The 20,980-nt window shown below is 37.6% G+C and overlaps 1 protein-coding gene across 3 annotated transcripts in view; it reads right to left on the bottom strand.

Moving 5' to 3' along the window:
- Nucleotides 1–20,980, bottom strand: part of LOC139734588 (phosphofurin acidic cluster sorting protein 2-like) — a 115,748-nt gene that overhangs the window by 61,588 nt on the left and 33,180 nt on the right. For 2 of the 3 annotated variants that reach the window (XM_071645372.1, XM_071645373.1), the window contains exon 6: nucleotides 9,570–9,712. In XM_071645372.1, the coding sequence (XP_071501473.1) occupies nucleotides 9,570–9,712 (143 nt within the window). The remainder of the gene's footprint in view (nucleotides 1–9,569; nucleotides 9,713–20,980) is intronic. The other variant, XM_071645374.1, reaches the window with a different exon arrangement.

Below are 20,980 nucleotides of genomic sequence, written 5' to 3'. Positions count from 1 at the left end.
ACAGAGACTAGTGTCATATTAGTAGTAACTTGTATGGTTGAGGGCCCCTAGTTTCGGTAAACTAGCGATTGTCAGCCTCCTTAGTGAAATATTTTATTTTCTAAATGACCTAAAATTTAGCTCAGAATGTGCTATAAATCCTGCATATTGACATCGTGTTGTCACACTCTCGATGAGGTCATCCCATACGGAAATATCGTCGAGAATAGCGTGCGACGTTCTTCTGCATGCGCCTGTCCTTGTGGAACCTTGTTCTCAGCAAACTATCTCACCAATAAATTACGTTTGGTTTATGTGGTGATAACTCAATAAGGAAGTCTTATACTACAGCAAGAGGTCATACCAAGCCCCAAGGAGGTACTAGGCAAGCGTAGTACCTCCTTGGTCATACTAGTCTAGACTCGATACTACTAAAGGGCGCTGATGTCGTCGTTTACCACCAGACTTCCATGTGTAATCAACTACATGTATTTACTTACATAAAAAGACACGAGTGGGACTAAAGATGCAATATCATTACGAATTACTTTACTCGCGCCGATTGTGGTTTTTTTTTTAATGAAATATTCTTCGAGGCTCTGCCCACACAATTTCGTTAACTGTGGGTATAATCTACGAAATATCGATCATAAAGTGTAATATAAGTACGATACGATCATGTCAGAACATGAGAAAGATAGCTAGCCTACCTTGTCAAAAGCGACACGTCGTTTCCATCGTAACAGCTGCCCACGAAACACAAAAGCGGCTTGAGCTGTTCTAACCGGTCGTCTGCAAGCCGATCGCACTCGTCACATTCAAGTCGCATCATCCGGAAACCCGGGCAATGTGTCGTCAACTCGTGAGCGTACGTCATTTGCCGAATGGATCGTGGAGAATTGTTCCCATCGTAACTTTTTCCACGGACACGAAGAAAATATACAAGCACCTTATTCCTCCGTATTTTCCAAAAGCAGTCAAACGCGATTGTTTCTTTTCACAGTTTTAAAGATCCATTGACAACAAACATATATAAGACATTTCTTGCCATGTTTCTCTCGTATTTCTGCAGTTTTCCACTCGCAAATATTTAATCCTCATTACCATTTCGCGGACACGAAATGTTACGATAGTAACATGATCTCATAAGAGGTAATTTTCCAAGAAAAACCTCTTCATTGGGGAATTGTCTATTAGTGCCGACTATGAGAGTTAATAATGTGAATAAATACACAACTCATTTTTCTTTACTGTAAATTGTATTTATTTAATATTCAAACAACACAAACAATGTTTTGATGTCACAAAAGAAACACAAAAATTACAAAAAAATAACATTTTTAATCATCAAAAAACGGGATTTTCATAAAGTCTCAACTATGCCCTTTTGATAATATATTCTATCACTCCTCATTAATCAGACAATGTGGATATTAGATTAAAATAACTTTTGTTGGGACCTCTGAAAACAGATACATAACATGATGAACAGTACTGCCCATTGTGTACCCAACTTCATGGAATGACCCATATCTTAGCTGTATTAGTAAACACAAATGAGCAATCCTTATAAATCTCAAGTTTTCTCGAGTATAAACAAAAAAAGAAGCAATCCTTATAAACCTCAAGTTTTCTCTAGTAGAGCATATTCATGTTATACACACATACACTAAGATAAGCATTTCATGAACTCTATGAGCTATTGCTATCTGGATATGACAATGACATGTACAGTATGTCTGGATGACAAAGCTTCCAGACAGCAAATGACAACATGATCCACGCACATATCCCACTATCCACACTCCAAGACATAAGTGCAGACATGGGATAAATTTGGGCAATCTCACTTGGAATGGCTGTGCCTTCAAACCAACCACATCAACCCATTGAGTACAAGGTGATTTTGATATAACACACATTTCCCATAGACACCTGCCCAAATATACTCGGCATTAGTCTTCAACAGGCTAACTTGCAATAAAAAACAACAACAAAACAATACTGTTCACATGTATATCGCACATGTTGACACAGCATGTCAGTCATATATTGCCGACACACACTTTGTGTTATGGACAAGCCACAACTGCGAAGAATAAATTTCCTCTTTACTTCACAAGGATTACGTCATGTACGTCAAGTATAATCAAAGAATGATTTCAAGAAATCATTTCACAACTTTTTTTTTTTTGTATTTACAATCATTTTTATAAAAGGACTAAAATTTGAATATAATATATCCAACAGTCAATCAGAATGAAAAAATAAAAACAATTCCACTAGCTTACCTGACATCAATCTCTAATACTAGTACTGAATTGACAAATCTTGAATAATTGTTTCTATTAAAAAGAAGGCATTTGCTACTGTTTTGAATATCTGCATATTCATGATCAAGAATGTATGGAAATCAAATGACTGATGAGTATGCTGGGACTTCAAAGAGGTCTGTATCAAGTGTTGCATCAATGTCTACAGCCACTATGCTGGTATAGCTCATATAATTGCAAATGTACGTACAGTAGATGGCTATTTTCTTAGCAGGAGAATTCCCAAAACTTAACGTGTGGGAGAATTTCTTGTTTGGGGTCATTCCTTTCAGGTGCTGTTTGTAGAAATGCTACTCTGCCGAGAGCACAAGTCTAAAGTTTCGTATATTACTTAGTGGTAATAGTAGTAGTGATAGTAACAATCATAATAGCATTTATGATCAATCACTATTGTTGTAATCATTCCGATATCAAGCGTTGTTGCTTAATTTAATAAACATGTGATAAGTGTTTGGAATTATCTGTTAAATGCATGCTAAGTAGCAATTTTGTGTTGTAAATCACAAGCCAAAATTTGATGCTGCAGTGCAGGTTGTGGCCTTTTAGTGTTCTTTTTTTTTTTCCTGACTCTCACTTGATCAAATTCTGCTGGACCTTGTAGCACTTAGCAGCAACAATAGACATGTACTCAAAACAGACTACACCAGTAATTGGTCAACATGTGCAGGTAGGTTGTGAATTTTAGTAAATAGTCCCATTAGCATATTAATGTCATTATTGAGATTGATTGTTGAAATTAATTCTGAAGGTGGACATCTGTTGTTTGTGGTTTATTTAACATAATGTTAACAAGCACTCTACCTTTGTGACACTTTTTACACCATTCTTTTCCCTGCATTGACTACAGAGTTAAACATTTATTGAAAAGTATGCTCATGAAATGAAACATCAATGGTTTTATCATTTATTTTCCTTATTCTCTACTTTTGTATCATAAGTTCATACACCCAAATGCTCTCACAAATATGTTTTATGTTGATGTTTCACATTGTTTTATTCTACCAAAAATACAACAATTTTTTTTTATTTTTTTTTTTTTTAAAGTCAGGGGAGTGTTTGATATTTGCCACCAAAATTTGAAAACCCTTTTGATTTTGAAGATGGGGACTATAGCCCAATGACTAGTAATTCAAGAAGGGCAGAGATCAAATACAAGGAGATTGGTACAATTTGGTGTGTAGGCAGACCCATGACAGGAATTTTTATAACAAAACCAAATGCTGCTAAATCATTCAATTTTACTTCCTTTGAGGAAAAAAAGAAAACCAGAAAAAAAATCATGGTGGCCTTGAAAACTGGATGTTATAACCAGGGTAAGAATATTCCACAAAAAGAGGAGAGACCACTCTCTCTGTTTGACAAATTATACATTTCAAAGTACTACATCCACCGCATATTTTGTAAATCTATTACAAAAAAAAAAGAGAAAAAAAAAGAAGAGATTCCCTCCAGAGAAGAAGTTACTTCTGGTAAAATTTCATGCACCAGTTACATAATTGCAAGCCTAATGACCCCCTCAGTCACATGATCACATCAGCTTTCAGAAGATTTTTACCAGACATCAATGATTTGCTGTGTGAGTGATCATGATTCACCTATGACTTGCCTGATTTTGGTGAATCATCCTTGTCTGTGGTTTTTCATGTCCTTGCCTTTTATGATGATCTGCTTTTTTGGTCCTTATGAACAGTTACTGCCATCAGAGGACTCAATAGTCAGGACAACATGATCATATTTCATATAAAGATTACATGCAATAAGGGCTTACAACAACATACAGTAGACTGCAGCCATGAGTATGGCATGTAAGATAGTAGTTGATTTTTCTTGTCAATTTTAAATGCAATTTTCTGCAGTATTTCTTCGATTTCAGAAATATTAAAAGTTACAATCACATCAACATAAACATCAGCAGCATTATGCAAACACTGTATAACAATGATTACTGCATAATACACAGAATTTAAGCAAGGGGAACAGACAGGAAAACAAGGGTTGAAAGGTAACAATAACTAGAAATGTCGCTACAGCGACTGGTTATACCCCCGCCAAACAACATTTCATAAGCTTTGGTCAAAAAACTGAGGAAGTAGTTAAATCCGCAAGATCTTTCCTTGATCTTCTGCCATTAATATGCCGTTACCATGGCAACGTACTTTCGGGTACTGTCGAAAAATGCGTCTTGCACATCTACAACCAAAGGCACACATCTGTACCAAGTTTCATGGAAATTGGGCAAAAACTGAGGAAGTAGTTTGCAACACAAAATTTTCCATCATTTTGGCTCATAATATGTGAGCTGTTACCATGGCAACATACTTTTTGTCACTGTCAAGAAATGTGTCATGCTGACCTATATCCTAAGACAAACATTCATTATGAATTCCATGAGAATTGGAAGAACACTGATGAAGCAGTTTTGCCATGAAGCATTTTGCCCTATATTTTACCAATAACATGCCGTTACCATGGCAACGCACTTTTTGCCACTGCGGAAATATGTGTCTTGCACATTAACATATTCAGATGAACATCTGTACCTAATTTCATAAAAATTGATCAAAAACTGTGGGAGTTCGCGACGCAAGATTTGTACCCATTTTTGCCCATAATATGCCGTTACCATGGCAACGTACTTTTGGGTACTGTCAAAAAATACGTCTTGCACATCTACAACCCAAGGCACACATCTGTGCCAAGTTTTATGGGAATCGGTTGAAAACTGAGGAAGTAGTTTGCGACGCAAGATTTGCAACGGACCGACCGCCCGACCGACCGCCCGACCGACCGTCCGCTGATTCCTATATACCCCCTTCAAACTTCGTTTGGCGGGGGTATAAAAAAAAAAAACAAACAAACAAACAAACTAGCCGGAGATGCAGCTTTCTCTTATTGTGCTCCTAGGCTGTGGAATAAGCTCCCTCCTCTTCTCAAATCTTCACCCACACTCGATCATTTCAAACAAAACTTGAAGACTTATTTATTTTGATGTCCCTCTATGTGCACTGGACTTATACTGTCACTGCCTGGTATTTTGTATATATTTTATCTCCTATGGCGACCAGGGATGACATGTCATAGCGCTTTGCATCCAGTGGAAAAGGCGCTCTATAAATGTCTACTATTATTATTATTATTATTAACAATATTGTATCCTATAGTATTCAAATTTCCTTCAGTTTATACTCTCCCTTTCCATTTATGAGTGTTAGCTTTTTGCTGCCAGTAATACAAATTTTTGAATGAGCTAAAAGAATTAGATAAGCTCAGTTTTGCACTGCTCGTTTGTGCCTCTTCTTGCTATCACAGTAGCTTGCAAATCAGGGGGTTAAAATATCAAATCTTAATGAGATGGCACCTTCTTATACTCATATAGGAATAGAATGACCTGAATAACAGGTATAAGATTGCAAGCCTGCCCTAGCAGGGTCCCTTGCCACCCAAAGGCGGCAGCTGATTCCACCTCTTAAAAGGTCTGGGGAAAGTGTGTATGCTTCAGGCAGGCTGGGGAGACTAATGCATTCACAAACTCTCTAGAAACATAGCATATTTACAGACTACAAGCTATTTGAGCAGCACAGCCCAATAATGTCATTATCTCCTCTATAACCGGGCTGACTTCACAGGCTTACGTACGTGTATGAACAAGTTATTCTTCTACAGCAGACTCACACAGGATAATCAACCAATATTAAATAATCATTCTTTCCACTGACCTTCCAGGGTAAGCTTTCAAATTCTTACCCTTAGATTTCATTTCATTTCATTCTCTGGTTTCTGCAACTTTTTCATGAACAAAATTTTATCAAGAAAATGCAAAATATGAAACTAAAGGTACATTCTGATTTTGTGATACAAATTATTGTGACCTTATAAAATACTTGAGCTAATCATATTTAATGATCAACATTATTGCATTTGCTATCACAGAATATTGGATGGGGTTGCAGGGGTTTATACAAAGAATAGAAAGCTTGAAAACATGACAACCCTCAAAGAAATCAAGTAACTTTCGTAGCATAAAAGGGGCAGGTGCATGTGCATGTGCATGATTAAAACATCAAGAATAAAAGGATGTGCAATAATTAAAACAGGATTTCAAATAATCCACCAGCGGTGAATGTTGTGGTAGTATATTTTGATGATGAGGTACAAAACATTGCAAAGCCTTTCATGCACCAATAACTGTCTACATCTTTAACCAAATATTCACAGAAACGTTCAAGTATAAATGAATCTGTTCCAGATCTTGCAATATAATATAAAGATTTTTTCTTTAATTGCATATCTGCGTACTTAAGGGAAACCAAAACCCAAAGAGAAATGTGGATTGAGTGAAAGCAGCAACATTAGTAGAACACATCAGTGAAAGTTTGAGGAAAATCGGACAATCAATGTAACTGCCGGACAATCAATGTAACTGCCGTACAATTGTTGTAATGCCAGCTTTTGTACTATTTATGGACATGCATACATAACTCACTAAGTATTCAGAAAAATCCCTCTCAGATGATCTCACTTCCATTCTAAAAACCTCCTCATCCTGAAACTCTTATAGCTGATACTTGAGCTCATGATCTCTGCCTCTGAGTACCAGATCAAGATTTACAAGATAACAGAAGCTCGTAGAAGCTGACTTCCTGGGAGTTTTTAGCAGCTGCCCTGTTGTTGTGAGTCCAGGGGGGTGTTTCATCAACATTTGTCGGCGCTGACAACTTGAATCACCATAGTAACAGTCAGTGACCAGAGCATCTCAGCCAATCAAAACCAAGAATTTTGCTGAAATTGGTCAGCGCCGACAAACGTTGATGAAACACCCCCCAGGGCACCATTTCATGAAAGTTGTCAGCCCTGACAAGTTAGCAGTCTCTGACAATCATCATGGTAACAGTCAGTGACCACAGTTTCTCAGCCAATCAAAACCAAAGATTTTACTGAAATTGTCAGAGACTCACAACTTGCCAGGGCTGACAACTTTCATGACACGGTACCCTGGGCATTCAGCTATCAGAATCACAACTTTTGACTGTTCCTTGACATACATAAAGCTGCTGCTCACAATAGGAAGCTTGATCACATTTTGATATTAATTGCCCTTCAGAAATATTTATAGATGAAACAGTGTAGTGAAAGTTCAAGTGGCATTGAACGCTTTTTCATATTTCTTTACCATCTTGAAAAATCATATTGGGAAATGCTTTTGAGAGCTGTGCTAAAGGTCATCACTCTGAGAAAATTGCCTAAACAGGGCTGGTCACACATAGGATAAGGAGTTTTGTTTCTACCAGGATATGGGTAGTCCAGTTTTCAGTCAAGTTCTTGAAAAAAAAAGCAATAAATATGTGATGCAGAAGTCAATGCAGTGGGCCACAAATAAATTCTTGACACAACTGCTGCATTCACCTACAGGAGTTCATGGTTTTAGCATTACATTGCAAAAATGATTTTCACAAACCATCAATTTTTTTGGGTGTGTTTGAATGGGAGTTACACAATTCTAAAGACTAAAAGACTGTCTCTTGATCTGAGTAAATAACTGTCTGTCATGGATCACTTGATAATCAAATACTCATGCTACATCAATGCAAAATCTAAACGTTTTCAATAATAAAATACTTTCAGAGCTCATATAGGAGAGATACATGATCCAAAAAAAAATCATCTTTTTCCCAATCATGAGGCAAATAGCAGGCATCAGATTTACACAGAAACTGTGGAACTGAATGCTTAAGCTTCAGTCATTTGGATTTTTTTCTTTTTTTACGTGCTGATTATCCATTAGCCCCAAATCAAAATATTGTTCCTTTTAAATGTATGAGCTTTAGTGGAAAATCTTTAACGGAGAACATTTATTTCTATGTCAAGAGGAATGAAATGTCTGCTGAAATAAGCTGCAACAACAAATTGATCCTTAGTTTGTTTTGTAATAGACCATAGATTTTGTTTCATCTAGTTTAATCCTATGTCGTGTATGAGAAGTTGTGTTCTAAAACAGATTACATTTGTTTATTTGTTCGTTTGGTTTTATTATTCTTTGGTCTGCACTGGGCGCATAAATGACTGAAACTGAATCCATACTGACTTCAGAGTAAGAGAAAGCTGCCTTTCCCAAACGTTGGTTTGTAGCACCACCTCAGTCAGGCTGATAAAGGAATACGACATCGCCCCTTCTCTATTTTCACTCCACAGACACACAACAGTGTACAGCCTCACAATGTACTCTGCACAGGTACAGTGCAGACAGAACAACATGTCACGTGAGATGGAATCCCATCAATAATGCCAGATGAAACAGGACTGTTTCAGGAAATAGGTGAAGGGGCTGGCTACACAGCAAGACGCTTGCCTATTCATCTAAAGCTCATATCAGGGCTTTGAGGTCTGGCAAAAACAATCTGAGGCCACAGCAAACACACAGCGGTACCATGATTTTACATCTAAATACGCATGTGCAGAAGGAGGGGGGGGGGGGGGGGGGTGATTGGAGCCATTGACATAAAACACACTTGCACAAAAGACCAATGTGCATCAAACCTCAGTAATACCGTGAAGAGAAAACAACAACAACAAACAAACAAATACACTCTACTGACCAGACAGTTACTCTTCACAACACAGTGCACACTGCAAAAGGAGGTTTGGGAAAGTTAGCTCAAGGTGTAAATGGGACTAAAAACATTTTTGTTAGGGTGGTTTTTTTTTAACAAGAAGATTATTTATGCTTTAAAACCTAATACAGAGTCATTATCCCTTTATTTCTTTATTACCAGCCATAACATGAATTCTATGAGCTTTGGTCTGTCAAGAATACTGAATGGTTTTATCATCAGCATTGAATGAGTGCTCTAATTTGAATTTTGTATGGCTATAAAACAAATTGGGTTGTATTTTAGATGAAAACAGTGACAATGACTATGCAAATAAAGCATATATTTCAGATCAATGTTTATGAGGTAATCAAACCTCTATCAATTTCATTGTTTTCACCTGAAATCATGGTCATCTCACAAGAATAAATGAATATAATTGCTTGGATAAAATTCCACTTTTTATAATACTCCTTGCTCAAGTTGTCCCTGTAATCACAATAACTCATAAAGCTAATACATACAACATGGCTAAAGGTAGATAAAGAAATATACTACGACAAGATGGTATTTCTTTTTTAAGAAAAGAAAAGGTTACAAACTTAAAATAACACAAAAATATATAAAGCATCACACTGCAATGAGGGCAGGGTGTTTTGACAAGACTCACGTTCCAGGGAAGCTGGTGGGCATGCAGCTGAGATCTCACCTGGCCGCCTCCCCCCATGTTCTCACCGCTGTCACTATTCTCTTGGTCCGATGAGTATGAATCGTCGTCATCGTCAGTCTCGTTGTCCATGTCCACTGAGCGATCTGAGAGAGGGTGGTCAGAGGAGTAACATCAAGATGAGGACAGGGCATAAACATTCACCCCAGGCTATTCTATAAAGTGTGCTGTATAGTTCTTTTCTGTCTTCAGAAGTATGGAGATACAAGTAGATTAAAACTGCCCTGAAACATAGATAATACCGACATTGGCACAAATGCCACAGTTATTACTCACCTAGCGTCATGTGCATGAGGAGGATAGATAAGGATGAAAAGCATTTCATATGACTCATTCAACTTTCACATCAGATACACGTGACAATTCAAGCAACAAGAAACCTTCACGGAATGGGACAATAATGCAAGCATTAAAAATGCATGTAAACTCATAGCCCTTGCGAGGGAATCATTCAGCCCTCTCTGATAGCAACGGATCATTGAGAAAATCATTATTTTCTGCCAGAGCAGGTGCTTTGCATGAATGGTGAGCCTTTTACATATTCAAGCATCCCACTGAGTATATATCCCATCCTCTCTTCTTTGCTTGACGCAAGAACCTTGATGGTGAAGGCCAGCTAATATATTGACAGACTAATATATTATGCAGTATTGGAAAAATATATCACAAAAACTGTCTCTCTTATAACGAATGCGTAAGTGCCACAATCATTATCTCTTGCCTGGGGTTGGAGTTGCTAGAGTGGTAAATACTACAGAATGACTGTTATCTATACAAGACCACATCAATATACAAGGCGGTATTTTCATCCTCTAGACAGATTTTTAAGTTATTTTAATGTCTTAGTATATGGTCTTCCTAACAGAGACATGGTGTTTTTTCATTGCTTAACAGCAAACTTTTGAAATATAGTAATCAACGTTTAGACGATACAAATATTTCATTTCACATATCAATGCATGGAAAGATACTTGGAGCAAATCTAAAACCAAAAATGTCTCAAGAAAAAAAAAATGGATATACTGGTACATACACATGCTCGAAAAGAAAATACATTTTTCCATCCATTCAGAGACAGAAAAATATATTATCTTGTCGAGATGCTTGTTGTTTTGTTGAACAATTGACCATTTTATAGATTAAGTCTCCTAATTAAGGTTTGGTACATGTAATGGCTCATTACAAATTTTCGACTTTTATTTGGCAATACCAAATTCAGGCTGCTGATTCAATGGGTAGATTTACTTCATATCATGATACATTGTGTACATGAGGTGGCAAGACAAAAAAAAAGTGTTAGTGAATGAAAATCTTTAATTCCAATGTCAAGGAATGTATAATACCAAATGTGAGCACTGAACCTTCATGTGAGCAGGTCAAAGATGGTCCTTATCAGTTCATGTAACCCAAACCACTTCCACATGTCACTGTATTCATAACATCCTGCAAAAACCACACACATCCTTACTGGAAAAAAGCGAAGTCTCTTGTATGATCTGGCTGGAGTTTATGTATGGAGTCAAAAGGGGCCTGAGCTTTCGATCCTAGCAGAATCTTCGTCAGAGGCAAAATGACAAACAGGCAGGGAAAGCAATCACATATAAGGACTTCACACAACAAGAACAGACAGGGACAGGCTGGGTACACAAAACAAAGAAAACAAAGGAGAGGGTGGGAAGTCATGGGCAAGGAGCCCAACAGGTAAAGGGAGGGGGATTAGAGCGAGCAGGAGGGTGGACAGACAAAAGGCAGAGGAGAGCGGACAGACAAAAGGCGGAGGAGGGTCAGTAATGATCATGAGGATCAAGGAGGCAACCATTGAAGGAAAGGATGAATAGGGAGGCAACATCAAAGAAGATAAGGAACACCAGAAGGATATGGAAAGGGAAAGAGTGAAAAAAGCAACAGCAAGGGAAGGGGGGGGGGGGGGGGGGGGGCTGAACAAACAGGGAGCCCTAAAGGTGTACCAGGAGGAGGCAACAAAAGGAAGTAATCAAACATATCAAAGTATATACACATATAGTAATGGCAAAAGTGACAATGGAATAACAGTAAAGAAAAAAATAATTGATATATATATATATATATATACAGATAGATAGATAAAAGAAATAAAATAAAGCACATGTGAAAACTAGGGGAGAGAAAATTGTATACATGTATGTAGATAAGCAGGCAGGGCAAAATAAGCACAAGTATGTATAAACAAACAAACCTAGTGTGTGTATGTGTAGGCGGAAAAGGCTGTATAAAAAAGACTCGGGCTATAGGAAGGAATAAATTGGGGAAAAAAGGATCTGCAAATGAAAAAAGCGCAAAGAAAGAACAAAATGAAATTAAAAAATGAAAAAGAGAAAAAAATAATAATGGTGGTAATAATAATGAAAAAATAAAGGTGGTTAGTCATTTCCCTCCTGGATGTTGAGGCCATGGGGTTGGATGGTGTGAAGTCGTCTCATCCAGAGCTTCTCTCTGCTGGTTCTGACTGTGTCTGGACGAGTGCCTAAAGATTCAATGCCCTGTAGAGTCATATCAGTGATGGAATGATCGGGTAGATTGAAATGGTGGCCCACTGGAGTGTCGAGCTTGGCTGTGTTGACAGTAGATCTGTGTCCATAGAAGCGTCTTTTGAGTGTAGTCTTGGTTTCCCCAACATACTGGATTCTACAAACTCTGCAAGTGATGAGATACACAACATTAGTGGTAGTACAAGTGATGTTTCCCTTTGTGTGGTGTGAGAGGCCGGTAGAGTTGCTGGTGAAAGAGTCACTCTCATGGATGTGTATGCTACAAATGATGCACCTACTGGCTGAACATTTGAATGTGCCATGCTGTAAAGGAGAAGAATTGTCAGTGAGGGAGGGTACTTCAGCACGGACGATGAGATCCTTAAGGTTGTGGGGGCGTCGGTATGCCAGGATGGGAGTATCTGGGACGGCCTGTAAGAGACGATCAGAGGTGTGAAGGATATGGTGATTATCACGAAGGATATTGTGGAGAGAGGGTAGATTGGGATGGAAAGTGGTCACAAGGGGTATTCTGTCAGTGATGTCCTGCTTGTTGGTTTTCGGTTTGAGAACTTCAGATCTGGGGAGAGAACGAACTTTGTTGATGGCTTGTTGAATTCTCCTGGTACCATAGCCCCTGGCTGCGAGATGTCTCTTCAGGTTCCTGGCATGGAAAGAAAACTCAGAATCCTCAGAGCAGATACGGCGAAGTCTGAGGGCTTGACTGTAAGGGATACTGGTTTTGCAGTGGCGGGGGTGGCAGTTTATGTATATAATATTCTACCGGCTGTAATTCTCAGCCATAAATTATACATCTTCTTGTGATGTAAACAGAAATGTGATGAATTATACAATGCATGGCTTAGCTGTCTACTGGTCTTCCTCGTTGCAAACAAAGCTATTTCAGAATAAACACAGAGGCAAAAAGTTACTGCAAAAGTAGTGGAAAATACAATTAACCCATTGAAGACCAGTCCGGATGATACTCGTGCAGGTGTCTGTGGGAAATGCATGTTGTAGCAAAATCAGTCTGTCCTCAACGGGTTAAGAGAGCCCTCAGACACATACGTGGGTGTACAATCCCACAGATCATACACAGACTATTAGGTTTCATACAGCTGTACAAGGTGCTCTAGTATCTGTTCAGGTATACATGGTCTATTAACCCATTGAGGACGGGCTGATTTTGTTACAACATGCATTTACCATAGATGCCTGCCTGAGTATACTCGGGATTCGTCTTCTGCAGGTTAATGTGTTGTACCTGGATTCTGCAGTAGGCAATACTCATTCATATTTGTCATCAATCTTGCACATTAATCCTAAATTTAATTTGGGAGAAATGACTGGACAATCAACTCACTGCAGGAAGCATTTTTTTTTTTTCTGCAAATGAAAATGCAAAGGGAATCTTGGCTGGAGAGGGAAATGTGCTCATGGAGACTCTGCTGTACGTCATTGTGATTATTGTAGCATGGTGATACCAATTATCTCAGGAATTTTACTCGCCCTCTAATTTCAAGATTTGAGGCTAGACATGATACATAGCTGCACACCGGATGGGATCCTGCTGGTAACTGCCAACTTTAGATTCTAAAGTTTGATTGATTGACCATATGATGGTACTGTCATGGAAGACATGACAAAGGATCACGTTTCAGACCCCGATGGTTACAACATAAACACATAATGTGCAGTTGGTTTTACAGTTTGACAAATCAGAAAATGGTCCAAAGAAATGTGTGTGTCTTATGTAAAACATTGTATAGACCTGTGCTGCTAAATGAATTGCAAACCAACTATACAAAGTGTATTTTTACATCTGTTCACAAACAATACTATTCAGAGCCCTGTAAAAACCATACAAATTATTAGAGCAATTTACAACAGGATGCTATGTTTCTTATGGCTCTACCATCCTGCCATGCCTAATTTAAAGGTCAAATGATATGTCATGAAGGTATTGTTTATCTAATTTATCTACTTCAATTATAGTTTTGATTCACTTTTGCAGAAGGCTTCCTCTGAAATGCTTTGTGAGAGTTTTAGCAACAAAACTGCACTTAATAGGCTATGAGAACCAAACATGTTCTCTAAGTACACATTGAAACAAATCAAAGCTTTGATCTATGAAAATCTGAAAATCTGAAAATCTGGTCCTTCAGACTCAAAGACTCATGTGCAATTCCACATTCCACAGGTCACTAACAGGTAGAATAAGCAGATGCACTACTCAACTTATGAGTACCAGTAACACCATGATACAGACAGTATTGCAAGCACATTACTTTGGATTTTTTTTTTAAAGTTATGTTATTTCTATACGTCATAAGAAACAAAGATAGGATGCAATTCTGAGAGCTACCTGTATAAGCAACTCATCCAAAATATGAAAAATAACAACATGGGTTGATCATTCTCTGGGAGCACAAGAACTGAATGTGACTCAGATAAGTGCAAAATATTCCTAGCTCAGGCAATTTATTTCGGTGGCTCCCAAAAGGGATGTCAATATCAGACAAAAATTTGAAGAATTACTTGGTAGGATAGGTCATAAGTAGAATTCATGAAGCAACTTTTCAAGCTGAGCATGCAACAGTATCAAGGAATAATTGAGGGACTTTTGCCAGAGATATTGGGCCATGCATTGCTATTGTATGACTCACTCCTAACTGCACACTTGCCTTTCAAAGATTCTTCAATCACAAAAGCAATCTCGTCATACACAAGTCCGTAAGTAAATTCCCTACCAAACATCTATCTCTATTTTTAACAAGAGGCTGAATCAACTGAAGAGTAGCCATCCATTCAAGTTTGATATAAGAATAAATAGTGACAAAAGGTTACTCACACGCCAGTTAAGCACATCAAAATCACAAATCACTTTATTCAGGTTCAGAATTATTGATACAACAAAGAATAATGAAATAGGAATGTGAAAATGAAAGCTTTGAATCACTATGTAGATTCAGCTCCTTTGTCACTTGTGGTGTAAATCAAATTCATACTCTACAGGAAAAATATCTTATGAAACTACCAATTAGGAAAAACACCAGAATGTGTCCTGAAGTGCTATGCATATTTCACATCAATATTTGATATCTGATTGTATTTCATAATGGTCACAGGGAAGTACAGAAAAATTCAGTGAATTCTGAGTACATGATGATTTCTAAATATTCATTTCCATATATATTAAAGCTGAGAATATTTTATTGCAAATGACAGAAAGACTGTAATAGTATAAATGTGACGCTGATGTACTGGAGATCAGTTGCTGGGCAGGTTGTTACAACTGTAGATGATTCTGAGCAACAAGTCAGAAATGACATAGGAATGAGAGACCCAAAAGCCAGACAGTGTGAGAAATGGTTGGGAGTTGACTTGCCTCAACGTGCCTTAACTGAATGAAATAGATATCATCGCTCATGGATGCCTGGAATTGCTGTTTGGCCATCATCACCTCAGAACTCAACCGGCCAACTTGGAACAGCAGCGAACATCCAAACAGGTGAGGCATGTACAGATGAAGCATGCAGATTTATTTGACAGCGTTATCCTGGGCAGAGGAGTAAACTGCCCCTACAGGCAGCAGTCTTCCTATGCTTACCAGGGTACCCTTAAAAGGTCCATTAGACAGTATTTTCATCAGAAACTAACATTCTATGAAAAAGCTGTGTTAAAACTTAACATGAAAGTGCATGCAACATTGCAGGAAAGATATTTTCTTCAATATTCAATACTGAAATAACACATGGTGTATTTTACCACGAGAAGGAAATGCTAATTACATTATGCATGCTAATGTATGCCCACTGAGAAATAATCTCATTCAAGAATATTATCATCATTTCAGTGATACGGGCTAAATTCACTAGGTGACCCTTTACAAAGTATGCAAGTGAGCAATACAAGTCAGATCCCATGTAGCATCCTGAACTGAGATTAATGTTACCAAACAGCAGCTAAAACTCACTGCTATGTCTTCTGTAGTCCTTCTCTATTTAACATAATGTGGTGCTGCGACAACTAGGGGTCAAATAAAGGTGAGCAGAAGATAATATGCATTTGTTTGTCTGCGTCTGGTCATGGTACCACGGATTTAAAGCTTTGAGCGGGTTTTGTGTCAGTCACTGTGATGCTATGGGCTGCATGGAAATAGTGGAAGGAACTACTGTATGTCTACGCTGTTCTTCCTCAGATTTTCTCATTTAGGTTGATAAAAATTAGTTTGCACAAGATCATAAGTTAAATAATTTTTACCTGTATTCTGTGTTGTGTTTTCATATCAAAGCTACTACTATAATAAGATCAGTATCTTTTTTCCCCCTTAAAACTACTAAAACTAGGACATTAATGCTCCTTTGCAGAACATAATGCAATCTTCTAAGGCTGTCTCTTACTCAATATATTCCCAGTACAAAATAGATGTAGGGGCCCTAAATATAAACTATATAAATTGATACCATCATATTGACCATCCATCCACAGATCATTACCTCCTGATTCAGGCATCATAAATTGAGTCATTTATTTTTATGTTTTAACTAAAGGCTGACTGCTCTGATCATGTTCAACTGATAATTCACATCAAGTCACAGAACCTAAATCCATGACAGGTAGGCATAACCCTTTGAATGTTTACCTGGATTGCCTACACTAAAAAGAGACTCTTTATTTGAATGTCACATTTAAACTGAGCAACTGCCAAATGTGTCAAGATATGCCTGCCAATGTGTGTGCTTGATTGTGAGACTCATAGATTTCTAATCCATTGGAATCACTTAGAATGTGAATCATTTAGAATGAGCTGACAAGATGTACAGCATATACTTGCAGCTATGTATCTATCTTTAGTTGCAGGTGCCACTATTATGCATTTATTACTGCATCATGATCACACTCATAAATTAATTTTAAGTACAGTGTACCCCAACATGCTGTGATGTGGTAGCAGAGTGTCCTTCATCATCCATTTATTCTGGACTCTAAGCATGCTTTGGGCCTCTTTCAAACATTCTTTCTAAAGATGAAATTCAATGGATTATGCTGTCATGATAGTGGCATTCACATTGTATTCACTTCTGAAAATGTAAATTATATCAATTCAAATACCATTAATAATCATTCCAATACAGTTTAAAACTTACTATTGCTAAGGTCTCGCTGTCAACACAGGCCTAAAAACCATACAAACATAACACAAGCATTAAATCAACCCTATCACCTCTACTCGACGAATTAATGATAGCCCTGTTGACAACCAATACCAAAGCACAACCACTAATCTACTTTTGGAGATGAAATTGCAGGACAGACAGCCCTAACTGTTCAAATACAGTTCAGTTGGTGCTGATGTTGACAAACTTCATAGACAGCAAGAGTACCAGAATTCAAACTGGCATGAAGCTCGACTGTGTTTGAACCTTTCACAGCCAGCAATTTGTTTGGCAACATGTTTGACGCATCTTGATTCCATTCAGTCATTCAGGCGAACCTAAATAAAACTGCCTGCCTGGATCACAGCTAACTAGTTTCACTTCTTCACAGACTGTATAACATGACGTGAAAGTAGTCTACACATCACAATATCTCTCTACAAATAATTCCAGTATATCAATTGACATAGAGAGAGATGAGAGATATGCCATATAAGAAATGTTGTATATTTCAAGGAGACTCCAGAGAATGGCCTCCATTTCTCTAAACAAGCTTCTAATAAAGCTGTATGTGCACAATGGCTGGAGAGTGGCACATGCCCAGTCTCCACGCCTGATTTGATAAACCCCTGGCGTGCATTATAGATGATTGCGCTCATATCCTCACAGAGAGAGATAATGAATGCTGCTCGGCCTGAGGGTAAATCTGCCTCTCATCTACTCAAGATGTAAAATCACTCACAGGCTTCCTTCTAGCCAAAAAGTTTTCTCTCAAATAACTCACTGGCTCTCGCTTAAATCCTATACATGTAAATAAATCAAGTCATACAGTTTCTCTTCCCCTTTCTTAATTGTCTTTTCTTTCTTCCTCTTATGGTTTATTTTCATTTTCATGCTACCTTCAAGAAACATGATGAATGTACAGTTGTACAAGCTAGTCACATATATGCTGCTCTCAAGCATGATCAGACGACATCATGATACATCCTAGCTCACTGCAAAATTCTTGTAAAGCTACATGTGTTTGGCAAATTAGAAAAAAAAAATCTATGTTTGAATGACAATATAGAGTTTCGAGTGCTTTTTAAAGCAATTTGCGAAAGGAGAAAGGACACCAATACAGACACACCATCTCCATGTGGAAGTCAACTGCTAGCCAGCAAATTCCTTAGCTGAATTTGAGAGTCCGTTTGAGAAATTGAGTTAGCGGACAGCTTGGTGGGGCATGGTGTGCAAATTTTATCAAATAAACTTGGTGAGCAGATCCTTGCAATGGCAGTCACATTTGCTGGATGCAGCTAAAGGTATGTTGGCAATGCAGACAATGTGGTTAAAGTCCTTGCGGGAGTGAGGTCGGGACCATACTTCAGATAAGTGACGAGAGCTTTATAATCTCTAGAAATTTAGTGAGAAATAAGTAAAGAAAAATATATATAGATACATACACACACACATTGTGCTTTGTAATCATATCATACACTTTATGTCTCTCTCTTTGTATATGAGATCACTGCCATCACCTTCTCTGCACTCATGTGTATGAAGAATCTGTTACTAGTCAATTAAATAATCCACAGATGACTCACACGTTTTTCTACATCTATTACAGTACCTGTGTAACAAGTCAGCTTTCAGCAGTTCAGTTGATGCTCGAAGAAACTACACATGGATAGTCCCTTTGCAGCTGAATTGAATATTTGAATTCTGCATGAATTAACTCTGTCACTAAACGCCAACAACATGTGTGTATAGAATGACAATGGCATTCTGGGAATCGGTCCTGAAAGGCTTAAGGGAAGCACTGCGACACTTCATGACAAAGTACTTCCTGTTCAAATCAGGATAATGATATTGATAACAATAAACAACATTTTTATAGCTCTCAATGTGGGTGTTTCTATGTGCAGGAATACAGAACTGAAAAGTTCAATCAAGATTTAAGAATTTGCAAACTGAAAAGTTTGTACATACACTTTATATTCTATGTACAATACAGTTTCTATTTACTGGAAACTCGCACAAAAGGGGAAAAAATACTACACTTCACAGTCATCGATCCTCCAAGTTGAATTCACGAATGCATTAATTGTTTGTACATTCAATACTAACCAACAAATTCAAAGACTAACATCTCACATGGATTTTAAAACCAGGGAGTCTCTCCTGACCTCGCTGGTCAAAGGGATGAAATCTATTCATAGGAAGATCGTATGGGCCCCATGGGATGAGTACCCATGACAACAACTCCATGACATTTCACAGTAGTGAATTGATGGCGAGCAACTGAATATCAGTGTACTTGAGAATATAAACCATAATGGTGATAAAGAAAGAGAGGGAGAGAGAGAGAAGAAAAAGAAGAAAAAAACCCAAACAAACAGAAAAACCTGTCCTGCAACGTTTTCAATCCTTTGATTTGATTTTGTACTCCCACAATCCCAGTGGTTTGGTAGAAATGTATCACAGAAAACTTCCATCAAAGTGTCAGGTATCAGGTATTTCCTGAGTGGTGATCTAAGACTGCTTCATGCAAGCATAGAAAAAAAAAAAGATGCTGGTTTCCTCAGCTGCTGTATTCAGTTTAAGCAACATGAAAGCTTTGTTGACATGTAGTAATCACCACATGTTATTTGTCCAAGTACCGTAAGTTGCAAATTCACTGTCAATAAATAAAAATGCTGCTGAGATCCAAACTTTCTAAATTATGCATAATTTCAGACCACAGATTCTATAAATATATGTAAGTCATTTCAGCAAAATCTCTCTCTCCCTCCCTCTTTATTGGCAATTGCCATATTGAGAATTTTTTGACATGCAGTCAACTCAAGAAATGTCTGATTTTAGTCATCTTTCTGGTTGTATTGTATTGACATGAGAAACAAAATCAAATGCACAGTTCACTGCTGCTACACTTACACTTAACATCACAGACAATATGCGTGGTTTTTACACTGATCTGTTAATGTGCAATAAGACTTTACAACTCAGCAAAGTTGATGGAAAGAGCAGACACATGAACATGAATTATTTTTCTTTTAAAAAGAACACAAGTTTCTCATGATCATTGTATCATTGCTCATATCTCTCCTGTCATGTACAAACTGCTGTATACTGAAATGACCACACGAATAATAAAGTAAATGAATGAAGAAAGAGAAATAAATCACAAAATAGACAAATGAATAAATTATCAGATTGTTAGCAACTTGCATCAATAAGTCTACAGGTTCATTATGCAGACATGAATGTGTAATCACCATGTGAAAATGACAATGGTTTATTGCAGTGTTCATACATTGCAGTACATGTAAAATATATTGGGAACTAAGTGTAAATTCTATGAATTTAACAGTCACTTTGAACAATGTCAGCTTAATACAGAGCATTTCACATGGTCTGATACAATTTGCAACAATAGGATTTGCCTGTATATAATCTTCTCACTCTGCACTTTAATTGCTGTACCAAGGCTGCTGTACAGTATCTCTTTTAAAGATGACATTTTTACGAAAAACACAATTAATTATGTTAATTCTTTTTCCCTTGTAGCTCGCTTTTACTGTTTCAGCAATACTTCTAGTATGTTTAATTTGTCTAATTCTGCTATTTACAACAAACACATAATAGAATAGATATCATAGGTAAGACAATAAATGATGATCCCCCCCCCCCCCAAGTCGTATGTGCA

This window comes from Diadema antillarum, unplaced genomic scaffold (genome assembly GCF_040938485.1).
Source record: "Diadema antillarum isolate AM-2024a unplaced genomic scaffold, OU_Dant_1.0 seq00000533_RagTag, whole genome shotgun sequence".
NCBI lineage: Eukaryota > Metazoa > Echinodermata > Echinoidea > Diadematoida > Diadematidae > Diadema > Diadema antillarum.
Note: the sequence above shows the minus strand (reverse complement) of the source record. Positions and strands in the feature narration are given on the sequence as shown.